A 25,693-nucleotide genomic window follows, 5' to 3' on the forward strand; every position below is an offset into this window, starting at 1 on the left:
GCCGCCCGCCGCCGGCGCCGCCCGAGCCTTTCCGGAAAGTGCCGAAGCGGCGGCCGGGGCCCGGCCGATACCCCGCCGGCCGGCGCAGCGCGCCTGCGCGGAGGAGAGTCCGCGCCGGTTGGCGGCCGGCGCTCCGCAGTGGGGGAGAGAGGCGGGCGCGCAGCCGGCTACCGGTAGCCCGGGCGGTCGCCGCCGTTTAGTCGCTGCGGGCCGGCGGGGAGCGGGAAGAAGCGCCAGGCGTAGCCATGTCCGTGGTCGGCATTGACCTCGGTTTCCTCAACTGCTATATCGGCGTCGCACGGAGCGGCGGTATCGAGACCATCGCCAACGAATACAGCGACCGCTGCACGCCGTAAGTACCGGCGCGACCGGGCCGCCTCCCCCTTCACTCCCCGCCGCACCGGCGAGCCCAGCCGTCCTCTCCTCCTCACCCCCCGCCCGGCGTGCGGGGCTCCCCGGGGCGGCCGGGCGGCGTCACGCGTGTCCCCACGGGGCCGCGTCTCCGCCGCGGCCCCCGTGGCCGCTACTCCCGCGGCCGCTGCTCCCGCCCTTCCAGCGCCCCGGCCCGGCTGCTTCCCCCGGCGGGAGGGGAGCGGGGCCCGGTCCCGGCCGGGCGGGCCTGTCGGCGGCCGAGGGAGTCTCGGTCGGGGTCGGTCCGGGGCCGGGCTCGGTGAGACGGGGGCTGTTTGAAGAGGGCGCAAAAAGGGCTGTGCGGGGCGGGGGGTTGGCGGGGAGCCCTTCCCGCCCCGCCAGCTATAGGCTCTCCCGTGTCCTTGAAACACCCCGCCGCGCTGGCGGTGCCCCACCGCTCCCCCGGCACGACGGGGGGCTCTTGCATTGCGCCCTTGTAACGCTTCCCCTTCGTGTGGTGAAGACCCCGGTGAGCGCGCGTGTTTCCCCAACTCCGGGGCGCTCGGCAGGGCTCGAAGCGTTTCCGTGAACAATTGTACGATGGAGCGGTGGGGAGGAGGTGGAGGAGGAGGTTGGTTCACCACGGAAACGGGGAAGTGGCGCGATACGTTCCCGCTCCTGAAACCTGCCCTCACTTGCAGGGCGCCGCATCTGCGGGCCCGGGAATAGCGAGGTCTTGCGAGGAAGGCGGGGGGGGGGGGGCAGCGGGCAGCGATGATGGGATACGCAAGAGTAGGTGGAGATTTTCCTCTCCTGTTTCTATGGGATACGTCTAGGGTTTTTAGAGCTCCATCTGTGCGTGATTGTCAAGGAGCATTCAGGAATTCGTGTAATACTCGTAAAAATCGGGTTTTGGATGGTGCTTTCTTATATAAAAGGAATTTGTAGCCAACAACAGAAAGCTGTGTCTGCGATGTGAGGCCATAGTAACTTCAGCGTTGCTGTGGTTTTGATCTCGAGAGAAATGCAGGTTTCGGTTTGCTTTCTAAAAAGTTTTGTTTTTAAAGTACAGAGAAGTTGAGTGCTAAAACGCATATTGCATGTATTAACGTGAAAACTCTTTAAAATTCTTCCTAGTACTTAGAAAAGTATACTTCTTACATTAACTCTGAAGAAGGCATTATCCTTGTGCTCATCTTATGAGAACTGAAGTTCTGGGACCTGCCAAATTCTGTGCAAGGAACCCCCTGAAATTGTTGCCCAAAGAATCCTCAGGTAGCTGCACTTTTCTTCCCCCTTACAATGACAAGTACTTCCAATTCTTAGCTGTTACTGGAGTGCGTTCTTTGCAGATAGGCTTCATGTAGGCTTCCCTGCAATCCATATTTTTAACATCTGAGTAACCACACTTTCAAGACATTTACAAGAGTGGTTACAAGGGGTTTAAAGCTGTTAGCAAGATAGCCTCTGGAGTGTGCAGATACTTAAACGCAGTAGTTATCTCACTTAAGGTGACACTGTTCCTAGCTTTTTCCTTCTTTTTCTCTGAAACGTAATACAGGAGGCGTGAGAAACTTCCCTTTTAATGCTATTGTCTTGATTGAGGCAGACCAAAAAAGTAAATATGGAAGCTCATTATAGTAACTAAACCTGACATCAGACAGGGTTTGAGTGATGTAGGTAGATCTAACTCTTAAATCATCAAAACTTTTCTGCTTACTACACATTGCAACACAGTAAATGAACTCTGTACCTATAGATGTGCTCCCATCACTTAGATACTTGAAGAAGTTATCTAATAGTTAACATTGATTGGATGTGTCCCAAATACTTGGGACTTGCTCCTGAAAATACAAGGTGTTAATGTTTGTTGTGTCTGGTATAAAAATACCTGAACTAGCTCTGGACCAGCTAGTACACTTTCATGCACAGCGAGCGTGTTGTTATTAAGCCGTGTAAAGATAACTGGGTTAGGTCCTAAAGATAGGACAGTCCTGGCTGTGCTCTGCAGGGCTAATTGTTCTTTCTGGGCAAGGCTAATTAGTGTAGCCAGCTTCCAGTTTCAGAGCTGGTTCAGACATCTGTGCAGTACTGCCGTGAACAGTACAGCGTTAGCATAAGTATGCTTCAGTGCCACAGACAAAAGCAGTGTAGACTTACAGAAGATACGTTTTACCGCATTTTAATACAGCACTCTTAACAGCTGGGACGCTGGATTTACAACTTAAAGCATTTAGGTAATCCTTAATTAATATTGTTTGCCTAAAACCTACATCCCGTCATCTAAGGCATGGGATTGTTAGCATCTGTAAAATGTGTGTCATCTTTGAGGCTTTAGCACAAGTATTTCAGAAAAGAAGGAAGGCGACTGCCACAAAGCCATCCATTTCAGTAGAACTTGTACTTTTTAAGGCTTTTGGCCTTGGCGTCTCTTTGGACGTTAACTGACCCTCTGCTTTTTCCAAACTGGGGGCTCTGGCCAGTCCGTTGTACGTGTTTCTAGCCCGCGGGGCCTGTTAAACTCATGGCAAATGGCCCTTCCAAGTGCTGTGCCTCACCAGTGTGGTTTTGTTGAAAAACAGTTGATTGTTGATAGCTCATAATTTTCATGTGCAATTAGCGTAATCACAAACTAATTAAAATTATGAGGTAGCATCATCTTCAGAACAATGCATGGAGAGGATTGGAATGTCCTCCTGGTGAAGAGAGTTGCTCCCTGTGGAAGAGCCTGTGTAGTATTCAAAAGCTCACTCAGAGCAGGGTAGGGGTGGTCGAGGTGGTTCAGTTGTCACACTTGTATCCTTAGGGTGGATGTGCTTCCTAAAGGGCTGTCTGGAACACAACCGGAGTGTCTGGAGCCAAAGAGAGCACGTTTATTTCTTTACATTTTCCCACCAAGGGAGGGAGAAACCATCCATCCCCTTGTGCTGGAACTGGGTAGCTGAAGTAAACCGTGGCAGGAACTCAGCTACTCTGAGTAGCTTCTGATTTGATGCCTCGTGCTCTGCATGGGGGTATTTGCAAGTAATGCTGTCTCTCAACAGGGTTGAACTCCTACACTGGAAAGGTGTGATATAATAGCATTAGCCTGTTGTTATCCATAAAGTAAATGTCTTGTAAACCATCTGCACCCTTTCTAAATTGCTCTTTTATCTGATTTCTCTTCGTTATTGCGAAGTATAGTTGGGAGCTGTAGAGTTAAGTGACACTAAAAATTTTAAAAGCTGTTTGCGAAAGCTGAACTGCGTGTTTGAAAATGTAGGGCAATGCGTTGTCTGTTTGCAGCAGTTAAATCTGGAGCAGGTTTTGCACATTCAGTGTGGTGTTACAGCAGAAGAGGTTGGTAGATAATGCATGTGCAGTGCCCTCATAGTGATGATGGAGAGGAGGCAGGAAGCAATCTACTGTAGTGACCTTTATGCATTCAGTACGCAATTAAATTTGAACCGTATGAAATCTGGGTTGTATCTGTTAGTTACTGCTGAACAGTTTTAGCCAGGTCGGTTTCTTTTTGGGGAAGGAGTTTTATTTCAAATCTGTCAAGCGAAGGTGTGGCAATTGTGACTTCCAAAAAAAAAGTTTCCAGAGGCAGGAGTGAGGTGGCCAGGTGGTTGCTGGGGACCTGGGATGCCTTCCCTAGAGCCAGAGGCAAGGCTGAGGGGATGCGGAGAGGGTGCTGGTGGTAACCTGAGAAGAAGCAAGCAGCAAGGAGCCAGGGACTATGAGAGCTTCCCAAGCCCTTGGTGGCTGGGAGCTGTTGCCAGACATCTCCCCCTGTGCCTGTTTGCAGTGTGTACCTGGTAGTCCTTGGTCACAGGAAGTGCTTAACAGTTTGCTGAACAGCCCAGTTCTACTACCTTGGGCTTATGTGGGTGTTTTTACTGTTGTCTTATGATTATTGTTGCTAATGGCTCTTAGAGTAATGAATGGTAGTGTCAGACTTGAGTCAAGAAAACCTGACTAGTGAAGTTCAGGTTTTTAAATTAAATGTCCCAGGCTTCTTTGGTTACAAGCTGTGACCAAAAAGTAGCTATTAATTCCTTACCTTCATGATAAGCTTACCTGTTCTACAGATCTTTTAAAGAATTTCTTAAATGCAATTATAGCAAAAACAATTGTGGTTGGTTGCAGTTTCTAAACTAATTTGCAAAGCACAAAGTAACTAGAATTCCACTGCAGGTTCTGGTGCTTTGTGCAATAATGCTGGAATATACCACATACGTGTTCTGCTACTTTAATTTTTGTGGGTGTTTTAAAGTACTCTGGGAATATTTTATAATGTTTTCTTTTAAAGCTGATTTTCTTTTTTTTCCCCCTGTTTTTACTTAGAGCATGTATATCTTTAGGATCCAAGACCCGGGCCATTGGGAATGCAGCAAAGAGCCAGGTAAATGGATCAAAAACTCATATTACTTATCTGAGTCATCTCCTGGTGAACTGTGGGAAGAAAAGTAATGAGTAAATTTCAAATTTTTTCTGTTTTAAAGTAAATTTTCTACAATAAATATACATTTCACAGTAATAGTTACTGCTTCAACAGTATATTCCCTATATTAAACTTGAAACAGTATTTCTTCATTGTTTTGTTACTCAGAGCGAAAGGTGGGAAGAAGGAGAAAACCTTATTTCTTCCCCAGTAAAGGACTGTTTTTCTTACTTATGACAATAAAAATAGAGTTCATCATTAAATTTCCTTTGGGGAGGAATACTGTGCTTGTTTTAGAAAAGTTGAAATTGAACTTGAACAATGGAAGTTTGGTATAGGTACTGGATGTTGCTTATAACGTGAAGTGAATGCACCTCAGGAATTTACTGTCTCAATTTGGAACTCTGAACAGAAGTAAAAATCCTCTAATCCTCTGTAAATTCACTTGCCCTGTAGGAAAACTTTGCTTTGGGAGGAAAATCCATAAAAATTCGTAATGGCCAGTGTGAATCTACAAATTCAAAACAGATCAGGTCTTGCTCTCTTTCTTTGCACCCATGCATCATGTTGGCGTGCAGAGGACTTCCTGCCCCTCAGTGTAGAGTGTAGGTAGCTGGAGGTTTGCCTGGCGGATATAAAGGCAATAGTCAGTGTATGCTGGGGCTGTATCACTTTCATTCTGAGAAACTTTACGCTTAGCTTAGCCCCTGAACTTTGCTGGTGAGAAGGTCTCCCGTCAGTACTCTTCCTGGATATGAAGTTTTCTATTTAGGCTGGCAAACTAGACTAGTTTATTTTGGAGAAGATCACCCTGGGGTAACTTCTTCTCATAGCTTAAATATTGCATTTGTTGGGATTTGTTTGTTCTGGTCTTTTTTTTTTACTTAAAAGACTGTCCTTAAAGGGATTAAGGTTAATGTAGGTAGTAACTTCATTTGTTCCTGCGGACAGCCATTGTAATATGATCTCAAATATTGCTTTCTGTATCAGAAAGCTCCTCTAAAATAAAAAGTACAGTGAAAATTGATGGCAGCAAGCTAATGAATATTAAAGACGGAAGTAAATGTGAAATATTTTTAATGGAGACCATAGATTTAAAAAAATAAATGCTTCTTTCTCCATACTCCTTGCTTTCCAGTAAATGTGTGGGGCTTGACACCGGTCTGCAGTATGTGCATTAAGCCCAATGTAACGGTAGTTCTCTTCTGGATGGTATTCTATAGTCTGCATGTCATGGGTATTAAAAATAACATGTCTTTTCCACAGATTGTCACAAATGTAAAAAATACATTACATGGCTTCAAAAAACTGCATGGAAGAACATTTGAAGATCCTTACATACAAAGTGAAAGGGCCAAACTTCCCTATGAACTTCAGAAGATGCCGAATGGCTCCGTAGGAGTAAAGGTGAGTTAGACCTTTGTGCAGAATATCTTCAATGGTAGAGATGAGCGCTTTGGACCTTTGTTACTTAACTTCCTGCTTGAACTGACTTGTATTTTCCTTAAGAGAGCTCTAAATACATTCTTATTCATTTTGAAAAGAAATGTCAGGTGATAACCAGTACAATAACACCTTTTAGTTTTCACGGAGCCTGCCTTAGCATAGTTTTCTCCTTGTAATTCATTCGCTTCTTTAAGTGTTCAGGAAGACCTAGAGTACTTGCTCTGTGTTACACATTCGTGCCCCCTAGTAATGAAGTGGTGTAAAAAAGGTATCGCATTGTTTCCCATACAGGTGTGCTATAAAATGTTAATAGCTCTCACCCCCAAAAAAGGTTACACTCACCTTCAACAAAATTGACTGTGTAATAAATCTGTTGTTACTGAGAGATGAAGAACGCTTTGTTCCCTGCAGTAACATCCGCTCAAGTGCTGTACTTTCTTGGGGGTGTCCACTGAGGTTTCTCATCAATTGTATTAGCTTTCTGTAGTCACATTTTAGTAGCTTTTCACCTTACCTTACTGTATTTACCATCAAATACATATAATTACAGTGTGTGATTATTAGTCTCATCTGAGTTTAGGTCTTACAGACATGCAGAGACCAAGTTTCAGGAAAACAAATCACATTTTTGAAGATGCAATCTAAAGTTACTTTTAATTTGCTTCCAAACTCAGAATGGAAACTGCTCTTCTCAAAGTTCAGGCTTTCTGGCTTCAGCCTCTGAATATGTCTAGCTTTTAGCATTTTCATTCGGATCAAGAGTGCACGTAGGAAGCAAATCTTCCAATTATCCTCACTTGGTGGACTCTGAGTTGCTTTCTGGCTGGGCTTTGTACTGCACAAAGTGAGTTTCTTTTGTTCTGTATACCTGCTCATATCATACTAATTGCTCGTGTAAATATAGCTGCTGCTCATCTTTCTGGGTTTCCCTGCACAGGAGCATTTGGGATTGCTAGAGAGCCGGCAGCCTATCAGGAGTTGAGGACATAGAACTTCCTGTGAAGGCTGACAACTCAGATGTGTTTCCTGAGCAGGGCAGGGCTGTTAGAATTGCCTCGTTTGCCTCTTCCCTGCCTCATATGCTTGAGTGACCCTGCAGGAAGCAAATGTTCCTTGGGTTTGTGCCAAAACTCTTGTTTTTACTTCATGTTAGGACAAATGTGATTCTATGTTCATTATGCATTTTCTGTTCGGTTTTGTGTTTTGTTTTTTTAAATTAAATAGAAAAGCCCAAACAAACAACAAAAATACTGTAGCTTTGTGAATAGCCCCTTGAGGCTAGAATGTATTTAGAGATATGTTGAGGCTTCCTACAAAACAATTTTCAGTTAAACCAAACTGTAACAGTTTGTTGTAGGTAGCACAAGTCTATGGCATCAATTGATATGGAGAGTTCTTTGTGTTCAGAGTCTGGTGTTAAAGTTGGGTCTCATTGCTCAGTATTAGACAAAACGTCTTGAGTTGCACATCTTGGAGAAAAGTTGAGATGATTCATTACAGGACTGCAATTCTCTGTTTCAGGTGAGATATTTAGATGAAGAGAGACTGTTTGCAATTGAACAGATTACAGGAATGTTATTGGCCAAACTTAAAGAGACTTCAGAAAGTGCTTTGAAGAAACCAGTGGCAGACTGTGTGATTTCAGTAAGTTTTAATATGTTTATTGCAATTTTTTCTTTAGGTAACTTTAAGCTAGTACCATTTATGCTATGGTGCAATGGTTAGAGATACTAGTAGTGGCTAGAAATCACATCCCCCCCCCAAAAAAAAAAAAATGGGCCTTTATTATAAACTTTTCCAAATGAGAACGCTTTGGTATTCATGTGTGAGAAGATGGAAAATTTGTTTAAATCAAGAGTGTGTTTTCCGAAAGAACGTACTGCTTAAGCTGATCCAGACTGACCAACTTTAGTGCTATGCACAGTAATTCTGATTACTGTAGTTCCTGTTATAAGTGGGAACTGACCTACATGTAAGCATATCTTCCTCAGTTCCAAAGAACCCTCCCAAATTCACGTTAAATTTCTTCGTTGTTACGTAGTTGAATGCTGTTGGGTTGAGAGTTGCCTGAAATTTATAGCTCTGAGGGTAGTACTGGCAATTTGAGAAGCCCAGGCTACCTGTGGTTGTTTGAAAACGTTTCTTATTTGGTTGGTTTACTTGGGTTGGGTGTTCGTTTTTTGGGGTGTTTTTGTTTGGTTTGGATGGGGTGTTTTGTGTGTTTTTAACTAGTGCCCTCACCTACAGTGCGGGAGTGGAGGGGGAACTTGAAGACAAGATGTTTTGTTCCTGATATGAAGTCCTAAATGTCTGCTTTTCACATTTTTTACTGCTTCACTTGAGCTCTTGCTCTGGTGAGAAGTCTGGGCGTGATGTATTGGGGTTATCCCAATATCTCTGTGTCAGAGAGAGACATGGGAACTGGAAAGTTGTATACTTTAGCTACTAGAAATCTGCTTTGATCTTGTACCTTGCTTCCTTATGGTATACAAAGACACTTAGAGAGGATACGTGTACAGAGGATACCACACAAACAAAGATCCTTGGTAATACACCACAATGGCAGCTAACAAACTGCTCTGTGAATGTAGTTCTATGTCTGAAGCTTGACTGAAGCTGAAGATACGGCAACTGATTGCAGTCGGTTTCTAAGCGGGCTCTGATTGTGCTTTGGCTGTTTTTGGTGGAACTGAGTATTGTAGCACTGTGGGAGAGGTGATAACTGAAAAATGGATACAGATTCAGTTGTAATGCAGAGTTTAGTTCAGCACTAAGCTTAGCTCCAGCACCACTGTAGTGCTTCTGCACTGACTTATTTTAGGGCCATGTATGAGTGGTTATTGTGTTGACTTTGTGCTGCACAAGTGTTTTCAGAAACTGGTAATGATTTTAAGATCAAACACTCATCAGAAGAGGCTGAGAAAACATTTTCAGGGGTGTTTTTTTGGTGCTTAAATCTACTTTGTGTAAAACAACTCTGGATGTCTCTTCATTTTTATCATCTTTTGAAATTTTAATTAAAATATGCACTAAAATGAATTACCTAGCTGTCTTACTGAAACTGCCATATTAATCTGAGGTTAGCTTGTAACAGTTTCTTGTGGTACTGAAATTTATAGGGTTGCTTAATGGGTATGTCTGACTTTGTTAAATTAAAAAGTCTGTATTTCATAATATCCTATGTCATTTTTTTGAAACAGGTACCCAGCTTTTTCACTGATGCTGAGAGAAGGTCTGTAATGGCAGCTGCACAGATCGCAGGATTAAATTGTCTGAAGCTGATGAATGAAACTGCAGCAGGTAAAGGGCAGCAACACTTTTTTTTTTTTTTTTAAAACCCGTTCAGGCTATTGTGCCTGTGAGGTGATGACATAATCCTGTTACACAGTTGGAAATCGGGAACTGGGAGAAAAAGCTGTCTGGGATAGTATTGCCCAGTCCAGCCTGGAAACTGGAAACACAGCAACTGTTTTGGTGGGGTGGTGCTCATCATTTATGAGACATATTGAAGGTTTGGGTTTGCTAACTTGAATCCAGTGCTGCGTGAACGTAGCTACTCTGCTTCTGTAATAAAGCTGGTGCCTGTTCTTGCCTCTCTGCTGTACCAGAGAGCTACAGCAGCTCTATCGGGAACGCCTGAGCTAGCTTCAGGATCTCTTAGTGATCCAGCTGGGGTGCGCACCTGGCCTAAATTCAACTGTTGTGTTAAATAATAGTGTAGTACACTATTACCAGGTGTATCCTCCATCTGTCTGAAAGATTACAATAAGTACGTTATTGAACGTAGGTGTGTGGTGGGGCCTTCTAATTTTCTTTGCAGCTTACTGGAAGATGGGTGTGCTGGAGTGAAAATAAATCTCATGGAAGTATTAGAGAAATACTTTTTTTTTAATCATAAGCTAAGACTTACTTGAAATTGAATATATCGAAGGGAAATTTAAAAATGTGTAATCCTAATATTTTTCATTTTTAACTACTTAATATGTACACTTTAAAAGCTGCTTCTACACAAGCTGCATTTTTATGGAGCTTCTTCTGAAAGCAGACTTGCTGATTGTATTTAGAAACAACTTGAACTGTAGGACTTTTCAAAATATCCAAATGAAGTCTAGCATAAATCTGCAGGATGATGGCAGTTTAAACTTGTGGAAGTCCTGTCAGTTGTTTCTATAAAGTAATTCTATAAAGTAATTTGTGTACTGCCCTCCTCTTGTTTTGGTGAATTCTAGCATAGAGCAGAGAAATACGCCACACTTGATGGGAGCTAAAGTTGGAGCTGTTTACACTAGTAATTTTTTTTCTTTATTTAAATTCTCTTTGGTTTTTAGAAAGTCTCAACCAAATGAGTGCTGGTATTGAGGTCTTAAATTCATATAGACTAGTCTTCTAAAACATTTTTTTCTCTCTTGAGCATGCTTGAATTCTGTGAAGCTGAGCTAAAAACCACTGAAAGTAAGGCATTTCGAAGGAGGGGGGTAGGCATGAGACTTAATCTGTGCAGTTCCACAAATTACATGTTCATTTGGCTACAAGCAGAACCGAAGTACAAGCTATAGTAGTGTTAAACCTTCTGTTTCCGGCCTTGACAGTGCAAAATGTGTTTTCAACAAAGTAACTTTCTTTGCAATGAGATGCTTTATATATGAACAGTAATTCTTAAACAGAAGCAAATCTAACCAATCTGATAAATCCTGGATCTAGAAATACAAATCTATGATGGCGCATATGCTACTGACTGAGTTAGTGCTTTGAAGGTGCACAGCATGCAGCTGTTGTTGAAAAGGGATGTTAGGTTATACAGAATACTTAGATGTCTGTTATATAAATGAACATGAGGTAATTTACTAGTCAAACTATAAATCAGATGCTAAGAAATTAAAATAAAGAACATGGCAACTCATAATGGTCTAAAACGTGACGTACTTGACCCTTACGTTCTGTTTGAGCAAAGTAATGGAGGTGTTCAGAAGGAGTAAACATGAGTAGTGTCTGTCTTTTGGTAGCGCTTTCAATGCATGCATTACAGTTGTATACAGCTTTCCCTTAACTTCTGTGGGTTGGTATTTTTCAGTTGCACTAGCCTATGGAATATACAAGCAAGATCTGCCAGCTTTGGAAGAGAAGCCCAGAAACGTGGTCTTTGTAGATATGGGGCATTCTGCATATCAGGTTTCAATCTGTGCTTTTAACAAAGGAAAACTGAAGGTAATCTTTTAAGTCATACAGTAAAACCCATATTCCTGAAGTACTTAACTGAACAATACTCAAAATACTGTTTGTGGAATACTGTTCTGTGGAAAGGATTTTTTTTTTTTAACTAAATAAATGTCTATAGCAAATATATTTGAAACACTGAGTACAAAAACTTTCTGCTATTTTCTGGCTATTTCAGCAAATCCATTTTTTATAAAATGCAGATATGAAGTATCCCAAAGTGTGTTTTGAAAAGTGCTTGACAACAAAGCATACTGCACAAGTTTTTGTGCCGTGTTATATCACTGAAATATTTCCGAGTTCTGGTAGTCTTACAAGCATTGTCGTTGTGCAGTTGACTTAAAATTGCGGAGTGGTCCTTTTAAGTTGTTCTGGCTGGCAACCATAGAAGCTGGTGAGAAAACCACAAAGAATTTTCCCACACCAAACCTGTTTGTAAAGGTGTTAACTTACAGAACTAGCATCTGTGTGAAAGCTGTCCTTCTATCTAAACAAACATTGTCCAGTAACTTCTAATCTTCGTTCGTTCACTTCTGTGCAGGTCTTGGCTACTACTTTTGACCCTTTCGTAGGTGGCAGGAATTTTGATGAGGCTTTGGTAGACTACTTCGCTGAAGAATTTAGGACAAAATACAAGCTGAATGTAAAAGAGAATCCCCGAGCGCTGCTACGATTGTATCAGGAATGTGAAAAACTGAAGAAGCTTATGAGTGCAAATGCTTCTGATCTCCCACTCAATATTGAGTGCTTCATGAATGACCTTGATGTCTCCAGTAAGATGAACAGGTACTGTGCCTTATTTTCACTGAAGTGCAGTGAAGTGTGATCTTTAAGCTGTCTTGTAATGTGAAACACTCTCCCTGCAGGGCTCAGTTTGAGCAATTGTGTGCAGGCCTCCTGTCCAGAGTGGAACCTCCTCTAAGAGCAGCCATGGAACAAGCTAGTAAGTAGGAGTTACTGTAGGAGCTACTCTTGGTTCAAGAAAGTAACTAGTAATCCAGTTATTCTAGATCTCTTTAATGATTATCTTTTCAATATATTTTTGTATTTATTAGAATTGCAAAGCTAAGTACTGAAAAGTTAAATGTAAGTTCCATTCATATGCTTGTCATGTATGCATGATCCCATCCCTGCCTCATTTAGTGCACATACCACTCTGCAGCCTTGGTTTATTGACCCTCATTCACCCTGTGTCATGGAAAAGGTTGGCGCTCTGAAAGTTTATTTTATTTAAAAACACAAAACAACCAAACCAAAACCATGATGGGAAAAACTGTTATTCTTTACTCCAGCTCTCTGGCCAGCCTGTTCCATATGTGATACATACATGTCCTCACTGACCTGAGAATTTGGCAGTATATTCTTGAAATAATTTATCTGAAGCATGTGCAAATAACTTCGGGTTTTTTTGGCCTAATGTAGTATAAAAGAGAGAATTAGACTTTCACAGGAAAAGGTTTTACCTCCCAATTCCAGTATCTTCAACTAAAAGAAAGGGAAGAATTCTGCTTATCTTGTGGCTTGGCTAGATAGCTAATACAGGCAGTAAGAACCCAAATAACTGCTGAGCAGAGCTGTTCAAGGACTGGCAGTTGTTTGGTATCACCTTATGCCCATATCTTGAATTCAGAATTAAAGTTACCCTGCAAGCACAGTCTAGTATTTATTAGGTATTTTCAGTTAAGTGTTTAGCTTTTTTTACTGGCAACCAAAAGTAAACCAAATTATAAAATGAAATATATTTGGGTTTCACTTTGTTCTTGTTTGGGAGGGGTGATGTATTGTCCAGTAGCACAGGGCTTGAAAACCCAGTTATACACACCTGAGTCTGTTCGCACCAGAACAGGGACGCAAATGGGCAATGTGTTTTAAAGAACAGCTGTCCTCATTAATGCTTGGCTTCTGCATTTTCCAGGATTACGCAACTAGAAAGCTTTGTAGCCTGCAGGAGGGACAAAGAGTTTGAATGGGACACACTGTGACAAATTTGGTTTTAAAGATCTTGTGGGCTGTTGAATACATTCAGAGCTTGTCACAGTGTCTAGATAATGAGAGGACTTTATATTTTTGGCTGTCCAAAGACAGCTTTTTGATATCTTGATGGTAACTTAAGGCCATGCGCTCTCTTTTCTAGAACTTCAGCGTGAAGATATCTACAGTATAGAAATAGTAGGTGGGGCCACTAGAATTCCAGCAGTGAAGGAACAGATCTCTAACTTTTTCTGTAAAGAGATAAGCACCACGCTAAATGCTGATGAAGCTGTTGCAAGAGGCTGTGCCTTGCAGGTATAGTTAATGGAATTAAACTTTAGTATTGCTTCTTTAACATCATGTACTAATGAAATACAACTAACCGAAACCGGAAGGAACGATAGCTGAAATAAGATGTAGAGTCTGATTTGTTTCAACAGTTGGTGACAGTGACCATGTCAGAAATGGTTGTATTGCATTTGGTAATTTGCTGCTGTGTCATGTGAGAAGGATGGTTTTGTTAGAGAACTCTTAAATTCAGTGACCCAAATTGCACTCTTCCAGTTCTGTGTAGCCATTTGGAAGCTTGGCTGGGTATTTTTACTGACAATAGCTGGGGAAGTAGCATCTGTTGCTACTACTTTAATTTAGTTAAGTCTTTCAGGTCAAAACTTAACTTTCTACTGTGCATAGAAAGTTTCTGTTAAAAATTCTGTGATAAGCAGGACCTCCATGTGACCTATATGAATTGTAGCCTTCTTGCATTTAGGAATTAATTATTGTACTCGCTACTTACTTGACCGCATGGATGTAATGAGATGTTGGTCTTTGTTTTCTAGTGTGCAATTCTTTCTCCGGCTTTTAAAGTGCGTGAGTTTTCCATCACAGACGTTGTTCCTTATTCTGTAACATTAAGATGGAAATCGTCTTACGAAGAAGGAACAGGGTAAGTTGTATGGTGCCTACTAAAAACTGTGTGTGTGTATATATATATATATAAAGAACTGTTGGTCTGTGGGAAAGACCAGGCCTCGGACTCTGAAGCTGTCATCCACTCGAACAGTTTTAATTTTCTTGTTTTACATTATACCTCTTGATTTCTGATAAGTGCATTTCCAATTATTAAACAGTTAATTAAAAAATGTTAGTGTGAAGCTGCTTGATTTTTGAGAAGTGGGACACCAAATGCATAGTCCAGCTTTGAGACCTCCAGGCCTTCAGCCTGCAGCTCTTGTCACAAACTGACTTCAACTAAATTATTTAGCTGCTCAGTTGGCATGGCTGCTGGTCATTAACATGCCTTCATTTCGATTATGCATTGTGCGGTGCTCAGTGGTTTAACCTTACTTAATATTTTACTGTTGTAGGGAGTGTGAAGTCTTCAGTAAGAACCATGCTGCCCCATTCTCAAAAGTAATTACCTTTCACAAGAAAGAGCCTTTTGACCTGGAAGCTTACTATACCCATCCGCACGAGGTGCCTTATCCTGATACCAGAATAGGTAAGGATATGGGAATAAAAAATATCAACTCCTGTTGAAAATGGGAAAAGTGGTTCTCTTTTTTTAAGATGTTAATTCGTATTTCCTAGGTTATGGAAAAGCCTAGGTTCTTTAGAAAGGCTCAGCACAGTCATCTTGGTTTGGATGCAGCGATCAAAGTATTGACGCCGTCTTTGGCAGTTACTAAAAAAATTTTACTTTCTTCATTCTGTCTTCGCTGTTTCTGAATGCTTTAAAAAAAGTTGGGACAAAGAGTTCAGTGCTCTATTGTCTGGTTCTTTCAACCTCAGTAAAATGGATAAGGATCTTATGTGCCTGCCAGCTTGGACTTTTCAAAGAAATTGGATCAAAGGGCCTGCGCGCACTAGACAGTTATCTGCCCAGGCAGGTATCTGTCATGTCCCTTTCTCTTAATCTGAGAACTTAAGAAAAGCGTTTCCTGAATTTAAGCATCCGTAGTAGAGTCTAAAGTATTAGATGGTATGAATAAATTTCCTGGTAGCAGTTTTTAGTAGCCTCCTCACGGTCTTTAAACTAAGTCACAATTTTATTTACTGATTTATGAATCAGTTATAAGCTCAGTGCTACCTGTTTAGCTGTCTATGCAAGAAGTCTGCCATCTTTAGGAAAGAACATTCTCCTTTACATGTGCACAGTCTGTGCCTCTCACACTCAAATTTCCAGCGAGTTGCAAAATAAATTACGAACCTTGCTGCTTCCAGAAGCCTCGATAAGCCATGTTCATTCTCCAGAATATGTAGCGCGTCTGTGTTGCCAAAGTCAGAGAGAATCTTTTCTCTGTTTTATTTCTCAGTGCAAAGTTTGAGTGACATGGATGAAGGAAACCATTTGAGATGAATCGGAGAAATTCTCTAGTGCAATGGTTAGAGGAAGCAACAGAGAAGTAGAACACCTAATAAAGTGTTCTTTTCACTTTTTTATGAAATGCAGATAAAGCAAAAACATCTCATTAATTATCAGTTAACTGATAATAACTGTGGAACCAGGTTTTAGTTTCTCTAGCTGCAGCTCACGATGTAGAATTGCCAACTAAGTAGGAAGTTTCCAAATAGTTACTTAAGTTACGTGAAGTTGCTATTTAAATTAACACCCTCCAAGTAATGTATTTGATTTCTTTCTTTTCTCTTTTGCTTTTTTTTTTTGGAACAACAATTAAAACTTTTGTCTCTCCAAGGGCGTTTCACTATTCAAAATGTTGGTCCCCAACCTGATGGTGACAATTCCAAAGTCAAGGTTAAAGTGCGTGTCAATATTCATGGCCTTTTCAGCGTGGCTAACGCTTCTATCATAGAGAAGCAGAATATAGAGGGAGATCACAATGACACGCCTATGGACACTGAATCATCAAGCAAGAACCAAGGCAGAGATGATGAGCTGGTATGTAAACTTGTAAATATCCACACCCCTTGCAATTCTGACAAGAGAGCCAATAATTAGAGATTAAATCACAGTGTATAGCTTTTAACAATTACTACTCCTCCACCCTTAAATTACTACTTCAGTTACGTTACACGTTTCTTCACGCCACCAGTACTTCAATAATAAACATGTGGCACTAAAAGCAAAAGAAAGAATGTAAAACCAGAGTCTAAAGAAGAAAGTAATTTTTTCATTGTTCTTTACCATCTATTAGTCGTAGCATTATCTAATGTTGCTACTAAATGGCAGCATATTGAATGAGAACTGTTGACAGATTAATTTTAAAGGTTTGGTTTTCCTCAAATGCTACATTTTCATTGAGTAAAGAAATATGGTATTTCTTTATGTATGAAAAACTTGTTCTTCATAAACATTCTTTCACAAAGGACACTTCTTTATGTACTTCAGTACTGGCAGTTTGTGCAAACTGGCTTGTTAAGCCCGGAGGGGAAGATTACTGGAAATAACTGTGCAATAGCTTTCTCATTAATACTGCGAAATTAACACGATCTTCCTTCATGCTAGCACAAGGGAGATCAACTTTCTTGTCAGCGCACTGCATACTGAAAGTAGATCAGTGAGAATAGCGAGGTGCAACCGTGAGGGTTGACACTGTAGGGTTGAGGACTGAGTGCCAGGGAACGCTTTGCAGCTGGGGCCGGCGCACTGCCAGTGGCCTCAGCAACTTTTGTTTTTTGCCTGTGCCCTTCTGTAGCTTGGTATTTCGGTTACATCACGGCTCACAGGGGTGAAAACGGGGATAAAGCAGTGGGCAAGCTGCTGCTTCACAGTCTTGCCATCTTGCTGAGGATGCAGGGCACTCAGCAGAGTGACCGGTCTCGCAGGTTGTTGGGCATACTGAGGGAGGGTTTGCTTAGGGAGTAAGGTAGGGCAAAAAGCAGACACTTGGCGGCTTTATTGAGAGGAAAGGGTGAATGCATTTCCTGTTGTCTTTTAAAATTTGTCCTTAGCAGCTTTTCCCACTTTAGTTGAATATACCACAGGAATTAGAGCAAGTGGTTACACAATTAGTTACATAATTGTTATAAGCAACTCATTAAATATTACACTGCTGTCCAGGAATTTGAGCATATCTGAAATACCAAACATGATGCAGTTCCTTGTGGACAAATCTGCATCTGATGTTTGTTTGTGCACGAGTGAAAAACAGTTGAAAGGGACGTAGCTGGCATCTAGTGAGCAGGCGTACTGCATGGAGAGACGAGCACCCTGTGTTCGGTGTGAGAATAACCACTTCCATCCTCAGGCTTTCAGTCTGTAGTGATTCCATTCATCTAATATATCATCTTTTTTTACAATGGTGCTTGTCAGCAATTACCTTTCATTGCTGAGGATGATAGCCTTGACTCTGAGGAGGAGGTTTGTAGAGTATATATGTATTATTTTTCCCCTCTAGCTTGTCTGTGTAGGCAAGACAGTTCCTTCCAGATACTGCCTTCTCTGTGTGAACAGTAAGAACAGTAAATTTGGAATTATTTTTTTTGTACTGCTCTGAAGTGACAGAACTTCGTAAATTTAGTAGAAGTAGCCTTCTTTTCAACTGCTAGCATAAAAAATTGCTGAATCAATTAACATAGGTAAACTGCAACTTATGCACCTGTTGAGTTTGAAATCCTTAAATAATGCTTTATTTGTAGTTTGCAGAACTAACAGTAAAGTATTTTACAGGCATATGTAGTCTGTGAATCCAGGAATCTTAATTCCTGGTAACAGAAGTAATCTTAGACCTTTCACACCTCAGCTACAGCTCTTATTTTTTGATGCTCTGGATGTCTGAGTATTGGAGTCATCCTGAAAACTTCAGGCTTATCCATTACTATGTTACTAAAGTTTTTTGCAGTGATGACAGGGAATTGTATTACTTAAACTAAATCAGCACTAGCAATGAGTGATATATATATTTTTTTAAGATCCTTACATTTAGAATAAGGCATAGGAGAACTACAGATAAATTCAAATGAGACTCTTAATTTCGGGTGGCAGGGAGGGCAGCAGTTGGTCATCTGCTCCAAGAGGCTACTACAGAAACTAATTTTTACAGTCCTGTGAGACAGATGCAGGTAACAATTATGATGATTAAAATGACTTCTGCTTTGGATTACAAACTTCAGGTGAAAAATTATACAAGGTTGAAGTTCTGGCTGTTCCATAGAGAACCTGTTGTTATTGCCTGTGGTGGTGGTGTGCTTCTAGAATGATCTTTGCATGCATTTTATATGTATTTATTTCTAATTTAAAATGGAGTATGCACAGGGCTTTGTGTAATTCTTTAACGGGACAAATGGCAGCACCATAATTATTTCAATGGGGACAGGCAGAATAGAATTTCCATTTAATTTAAGGTAGACAGGAATACAAGTACCATTTCAAAATGCCTGTTTCAGACATGGTGAATCAAAATTTTAAGATTGATTCTTAAGTTTTTTATAGTATCTATGACCTACTGTAATTTATGTCAGTCTTAAATCGTATGGCAAACCTTTGCATTCAGTTATGTAACTCTCTTTCTAGGATAAAATGCAGGTTGATCAAGATGAAGGTATTCAGAAAAGTCAAGCTGAACAGCAGAACCAAGCAGATGAGGAAGCTGAAAATGCAGGAACCGAGGCGAAAGTTAGTATTCAGTATTGCTAAGGAAATGTAATGTTGCTTCCCTTAGACTTTTTTTGCTCAGTATTCTCAGTCATTAATCTTAATAGTTGCAAACATGGGGCTGTACTTAGAGAAGTATAGCGGTATTGAAATGGTTAAGTTAGGAATCCTACTGCAGCACTTCATTTTCAACGTGGCATATGATTAAGACTTTGAAGTAAGTTACCATTAACATAGTTTTATAGTGAATATGGAATCCAGGGAAACTTAGGAAGCATTATAAAGGAGAATGTGCAGTGCCTGTAGCTTTTGAAGAGGTTTTCTCAACAGTTTTTCACGTTATATTTAAAGAAATCTAATTCCACTGGTTTGGTTCAAAACTAAGGTGGTAGTGATCCTGAATGGCAGAGGAATAATTAGGTCCTTCATTTACATACGATTAATTTGTAGCTGTCATACTAGTTTCATTTGTTTTTCTCTTTTGTTTATAAAGGTAGTTATATTTCTATTCTTGAAAGTTTCTTAATCATGTAAATCTTTTTACAGGTTGCTTCTGGAGACAAGCAAGATCATGCAGCCCAGCCAAAAGCTAAAGCAAAAGTTAAGAGTATCGACCTGCCTATACAGGCAAGCCTCTATAGACAACTGGGACAAGATCTTATCAATTCCTATATAGAAAATGAGGTAAGCAGCGTAAACAGATGACCACTCAAATTAATGTCACTGTAAATAATTATCCAGAAAGGATCTGCAACCATGAACTTACTGTCTAATTTATAATTCCTTGGGGGCTTGTCTTTAATTTCTCTAAAAAACCCCAATCAGACCAAAGCCTCTTAAAATTTATCAGTTTCACTAGACTTGAACTACCCAGATGTCAGAGTTTGACCTATGGGCCTGTCATTACCCAAAGTATCAATTCTGTCCTTAGGCAGGACATGCCTAGGACCACCAGTAAAGGCGGCACAGTATGTTACAGCATTCCTAGTTGTTGTTGACTGACCTGATACCAGTCAGGAGTAGCATTTGCATGGGGTTTTGGTGCTTTGCAGCAGCTGTGTCCTTAGTTAGGTCACATTTTTGCCCTTTGAGTCCTGCATCAGCAGGGAAGTATTACAATATGTAGAAAACCTACTGTTTAGAGGATCCTTCCTGAACTTTGTAGGAAGCATGTCTGTGAAGATCCCACCAGCCTGAGGCCCTCTCTGAAAGATAGTCAGTCTGAAGAGTAAAATATGAAATAATTTTTGTAGGGCAGAATGATTCCTAGTGACTTCTAAACCAGAGTCAAGACTCGTCTTTCACTTCTAGTCCTGCCTGTGGTGTGGTCAGATCATAACTGATACCTGATCCATCTCTGTTGAAGCACTTTCCAAACAGCTTCCAGAGTGGAACTCATTTTTCCCGTTACAGTTCTTCGTGCAGTGAAGATGACTTACACAAAGGTGAAAATGTTAATCAGTAATTGTACATTAGCAGGCTTCTGCAAAGTTCTGTGGTACAATTTCAAGAGAGTAATCATTAAGCTTGACCCTTGAAATGCTTTTAGTTTTAAATAAGCTTTTCTCCACCCTAGGGGAAGATGATGATGCAAGACAAGCTTGAGAAAGAAAGAAATGATGCTAAGAATGCTGTTGAAGAATACGTGTATGACTTCAGAGACAAACTGTGTGGAGTTTTTGAGAAATTCATCACTGAAGAGGTAAGACTTGGTTGTAGGTTTCAACTGTTGGAAAAAAATGCCTTTGTAAGCTCTGAGTGTGGGCCATGTGGAGGCTGAAAGGGTTTCTTGGACTTGTTTCGGAATATGAAATGGTTTAACTCACGGAAGCGAAGTTCAGATTACATTTACATGTGAAGTTTGCATGCAAGCATGCAGAGTTCTTTATTGTCTGAGAAGTTTCTCAGTAGCAAGGAAAGATTCATGATGCAGGCAGAAAACAACAACCCTATCGTGGGGGTAGGAAAGCAGCACAGATAACCACGAGCTTCTAAATGGTGTGAGTGGATAGAGGAATAAAATGAAAATGAGCGTAAATGGAGTGTCTGTAGCTCTGTGTTTCATTGTTTAATTTCATCAATTTAGAAACATGATTCTTTCCCCACTTAAAAGTCCAGGTAAAGGTGATGAAGACAGTTGTGTACACTTGGCTTCTGCAAAAGCAGTGTTGACACTTGTGCTAAAGCATCTCTATGTAACAGCCATCTAAATAAAAGTGGCTGGTACACAAGCAACCAGTGGTTGAAATGACACATGTCCAGCAGCAATTTTATGGTCTGCTGTCTGGATTGCCTGGTCATCCACCCAGCAGCCCAGTACAGACGCCCTTCCGGTATCAGTTCAAGGGTGTGAGGCTGTCTTTCCTATACCAGTTTCAAAACAGTCTCTTAGTAAGTTACAGGAATAGATAAGATCTTTATTGCTAAATAATTACAGATAAAAATATTTCTTTATAGCCAGTAGAGTCCAATTAAAAGAATTTTAACTTGAACTATATATAGAGTTGTCCAAATTTGTTGTTATTCTGTTCTGCTATCAGAGAACCTGAGAAGCAGAACTTCCCATGTAAAGATAATATGCCAGAAGGTTAAGAGATGCTTGTGCTTTCTCATAAAATCAGTCCTGAAGCTCCCATGAACTTCACCTGCCAACCAGATTAGTAGGGCTGTCCTGCCTCTCCTATGCAAAATCTTGGCTGTGAAGTCTGTTAATTACTGTTCCCCTCACTATCACTTTGAATATTTTAAACTGATGAAACAATCTTTTTTAGGGGGGGAGGGGGGGGGCGTTCTTTGTGTGCTGGGGGGAGAAGTCTCATTTTTCATGTTCCCTTCTGAACTAGAGTATCCCTAACTTGTTTCATAGGATTCAAACAAGCTGACCTTGATGTTGGAGGACACAGAAAACTGGCTTTATGAAGATGGAGAGGACCAGCCAAAACAAGTATACATGGATAAGCTTCAGGAATTAAGAGTAAGATTTTAAGTTACTTTATAGAAAACTCATGTGTGTTTGGGAGTGGGTGCAGTTATATATGGCCAAGTAAGCAAAGCTCTTTTAATGGGGGGTGGCGGGGTGGGTGCATACCTGTATGACAGTTCTGTAAATCCAGTAACTTTGAAGTACGGACATTGAGGTTGTATCTGGAAGTAGTTTAGTTATGAAATTAAAACAAGTTGTATTTCAAGGTCAGAATATTTTGTTAATGTTAGCTGTGCTCCTAGTCTGAAAACAGTCCAAATAAAGCAGACTGTCACTAGTGACAATAAAATTAATTGTTGTGGAAATTTTTTGTCAGCCTTGTAATATCGGAAAGAGGCTTTTGAGTAGTTTGACTGCTCTCCCAGGTATTCAGAATTACACTCCAGAACAGATGCTCTGGTGTTCCTGTTTTCAGTGGTCTTCTATATAAAAGTATCACAAAACTTAATTTTTGGTCTAATGTCTAATGATAAGGGCTCAAGAGTGCTTTAACAGTAGCTTCCACTGTATCATTTGATTAGTAATGACAAAAACACCTTAAATTTTAAGGATCTAATGGGAAAAGGTGAATTCTGATGAATGACTAGCTACTCTGTGTAATACGTTTAAGTACGTCTCTAGCTCTTGGGCTCCAGCTGTGTTTCCTCGACTCAGGTTTCCTTTGGGGGAGGAATAACTGATGGAAACTGCAGTAGATCCTGGCAGCTGCCTTCTTGTCTGGATACCAGTATTCAAGAGAAGGCAAAAACAGACAATGGATAAAACTTGAAGTTTACAGATGAACTACTTTACAATTAAACCATCCATGTAAATCCCGCGTTGTTTCTTTTCCAAATGCATTGTTCCAAGTACTCTTTTTGCTGAAGATAACTGCAAAACACTAAGCCTAGCAAGGACAGACATTACTTCTGTATTTAAGCTTCTGGGCCCTTTTGGTTTTTTTAATTGCACTAAAGCAAAATGCAAAGATTAAGCTGCTGAATGGGTGAGAAAAGGAGTTAAAGGCAGTCTTCCTTCCAATGCGCGTTTTATTCTTAGACCAGACTAAAGTAAACTTGTCAATATCTTTGTTTCCAGAAATTTGGACAGCCTATTCAGGAAAGATACATGGAACATGAAGAGAGACCGAAAGTTTTAAATGAACTGGGAAAGAAGATTCAGCTCCTTATGAAAGCAGTAGAAGCATACAAAAATAAGGTAGAAGCAGATTATTCAGGGAATTAACTACTACAGGTGTTTGAGTATGGCTGTAGAGTTTTTGTGTTTAAAAAGAAATCCTGTAGGATTACCTGCTAAGCTGCTTTAAAATGGCTGTTGTGCTTCTGCTCCTGAGAACTTCTGAACTGTTCTGGATCACTAGCAAAAATGGTTTCTTCGTGAAAACACAGATTATACATAGGTGCTTTTTTTCTTTATGATGACCTGTACCAATTGACATGGATATCTCAAGTTGTGGCTGTTACCGTTGTTTCTATAACTTAGAAGACTATCTCTTAGGATTGGTTAATCAAACTACAGTAAATTTCAGGTGCTTTTTTTTATTTCTTTCAACTTCATTACTAACCTGCGCTGCAGCAGCGTGCACTTAAGATCACAGTTTCAAATGTGTAAAAATAATGCCCTATCTTGTTCTACAGTCGTTCTTCATAATAAATGCTTGTGAAAAGCTATTTCCATCAGGTTGTAGCAGTGTTATCCTATTTTATTATGTATACATGAAACCCTTAATTGGGTGAGAAGCATTACATTAATTGATGATATAAATATCTCTTTCCTTAGGATGAAAAATATGATCACCTAGATCCTGCCGAGATGGAAAAAGTTGAAAAATACATTAGTGAGGCGATGAATTGGTTGAACAGCAAAATGAATGCCCAGAACAAACTGAGTCTAACTCAGGATCCAGTTGTCAAAGTGGCAGAAATAGTGACAAAATCTAAGGTAAAAAGAAATCATTGTACTTGTTGATTCTAATAAGTTTTTCTTTAGCAAGATTTTGGCCTCTGTGTTGAGCTAGAATATTACGTCTGCAGAGACTTTTAAAGCTGTGAAAAGATGCATAAAGAAGGAGCAACAGTTTCATCGATCTTCAGTTCTGGCTCTTGATTTACAGCAGTACCGCTGCATAAGCCTTTTAAAAATCTCCCGAGTTAGAGCACCAGGGTCACTAGAAAATGGATTACCATATAGGGTTTTTACGATCGGAAGCTGTTTAGCTGGTGAAAAGTTTTATTTTGTTTCTGGACGTGATAGAATTGACAAGTCTAGTCCTTGCAAATCAAATTCCAGGTCATTATGAACCAGAAACAAATTTGAGACGTTCTAGTTTAGTTTAATGCAATTACTGTGCCACCAAATGAACTCACTCTCTCACTTCTGTCACAACTAGGAATTGGATAGCTTCTGTAATCCTATTGTATACAAGCCCAAACCGAAGATAGAACCTCCCAATGATGGGCAGTCAAAAGCTAATGGTGAACACAATGGACCAGTGAACGGACAGAGCGGTACTGAAACAAAACCTGAACCAGCGAAGGACAATTCTCAGCAGACCAAACCACCTGGAGAAATGGAAGTGGACTAAATCTTGCATTTCTTTTACTTAATTAAAATAGTGCAAGTAACCACAGGGTCCATTCTTTTTGTCTGGTACACACCTCAGATGTTCAGTTACTCTTAGCCAACCTTCTGTCATTTGTTGCTGAGTAGTTTTGAAAGTGTTTTATATTAAGTACACCTCTGATGTTCATTTTCACTGATGCTGCTTATGTGGAGCTTTAGCCAAATGTAGATTGTGGAAGTCAGTTTAAGCTTTCCCAATATATTTTATATCAAACATACAGAATTGATATATAAATGGCAACAATCTACCTTATTTAAAGCTTTTATTGTGGATAAACCTCAGCTCCTTTATTCAGGAAAGGATACTGTATTGCACTACTGATGCTCAAGTGTAGGTCTAATTGCATCTTTATTTTGGAAAAATATTGGAATTGAAGTGGCAAAACTTGTCACTTGAGGCACTGACCTTTTCTAGTTATTGTACTGTTATAATTTAAATATTAAAATAGATATTAGTTGGCATACTACTCCATCTGGTGATGTACCATGAGAGTTGTACGGTCTTTTTCATATAAACTGAATAATACAAGCTTCAACATTTTTTTCAGATTCCCATACCGCTAACAATCTTAGTTACAAAATGCTAGCACAATGGCTCTGGCATGTGCTGAAATTAAGTGAATGGTCTCAGTGCACATGGCTGTACATAACGTCCTGTGCTTAGGAGAGGAGGATGCTAATGATAATAGCATGAAGTGGTGGAGTATACAAGGACTGTTCCACAGCTTTCCCTTGGAAATGTCTCATTGCATGTGTTACTGTTTCCACTTTTGTTTTGAATGAAATCTACATCTTGATCACATCTTGTGCTGGGGAGGAGAAACAACAGAAATAGTGGTGTGCAAGCTGGGTATTAGCACCCCAGTTTTGAGGTTGCTTAAGTTCTGTTCGTTGCAAACTTGAAAGAAATACCAAGAGCTTATTTAAGTCTTGGTACTCGGCACGGAAACCTTTTGGTCAAGGATCTAAACAGAAGAGCTTACAAACTGGATGTTATTACCCAAAGGTGGAATCTACTTGATGAACTTGCATAGTTCACCAAATACCTTTGGTCATTATAGACACTTTCGTTAGATTAACTAAATGTATTACACAGTTAAGGCACAATTTTTTAGATACATCTTAG

The 25,693-nt window shown here is 40.4% G+C and overlaps 1 protein-coding gene across 1 annotated transcript; it reads left to right on the plus strand.

Annotated features, from left to right (window-relative positions):
* Positions 1–16: 16 nt before the first annotated feature.
* HSPA4L (heat shock protein family A (Hsp70) member 4 like) lies at positions 17–25,103 on the plus strand. The gene is made up of 19 exons (XM_075090217.1): positions 17–352; positions 4,681–4,738; positions 6,044–6,184; positions 7,745–7,867; positions 9,424–9,523; positions 11,295–11,428; positions 11,979–12,223; positions 12,304–12,380; positions 13,572–13,723; positions 14,248–14,354; positions 14,776–14,909; positions 16,105–16,307; positions 18,882–18,983; positions 19,509–19,646; positions 20,539–20,664; positions 21,829–21,936; positions 23,023–23,142; positions 23,725–23,886; positions 24,335–25,103. Exons 1-19 carry the CDS (start codon positions 246–248, stop codon positions 24,527–24,529), a joined length of 2,532 nt encoding a protein of 843 aa, XP_074946318.1. The 5' UTR covers positions 17–245; the 3' UTR covers positions 24,530–25,103.
* Positions 25,104–25,693: the final 590 nt, after the last annotated feature.

The sequence above is a fragment of the Phalacrocorax aristotelis genome, chromosome 4 (genome assembly GCF_949628215.1).
Source record: "Phalacrocorax aristotelis chromosome 4, bGulAri2.1, whole genome shotgun sequence".
Taxonomy (NCBI): Eukaryota; Metazoa; Chordata; class Aves; order Suliformes; family Phalacrocoracidae; genus Phalacrocorax; species Phalacrocorax aristotelis.

What these genes read in the sequence shown, in the direction of transcription:
- HSPA4L (XM_075090217.1), top strand. Translation starts at nt 246, where the DNA reads ATGTCCGTGGTCGGCATTGACCTCGGTTTCCTCAACTGCTATATCGGC. An exon ending in GGAATGCAGCAAAGAGCCAG is followed by an intron (nt 4,739 to 6,043) that starts GTAAATGGATCA and finishes TCTTTTCCACAG; the next exon opens with ATTGTCACAAATGTAAAAAA. An exon ending in CAAGAGGCTGTGCCTTGCAG is followed by an intron (nt 13,724 to 14,247) that starts GTATAGTTAATG and finishes TTTGTTTTCTAG; the next exon opens with TGTGCAATTCTTTCTCCGGC.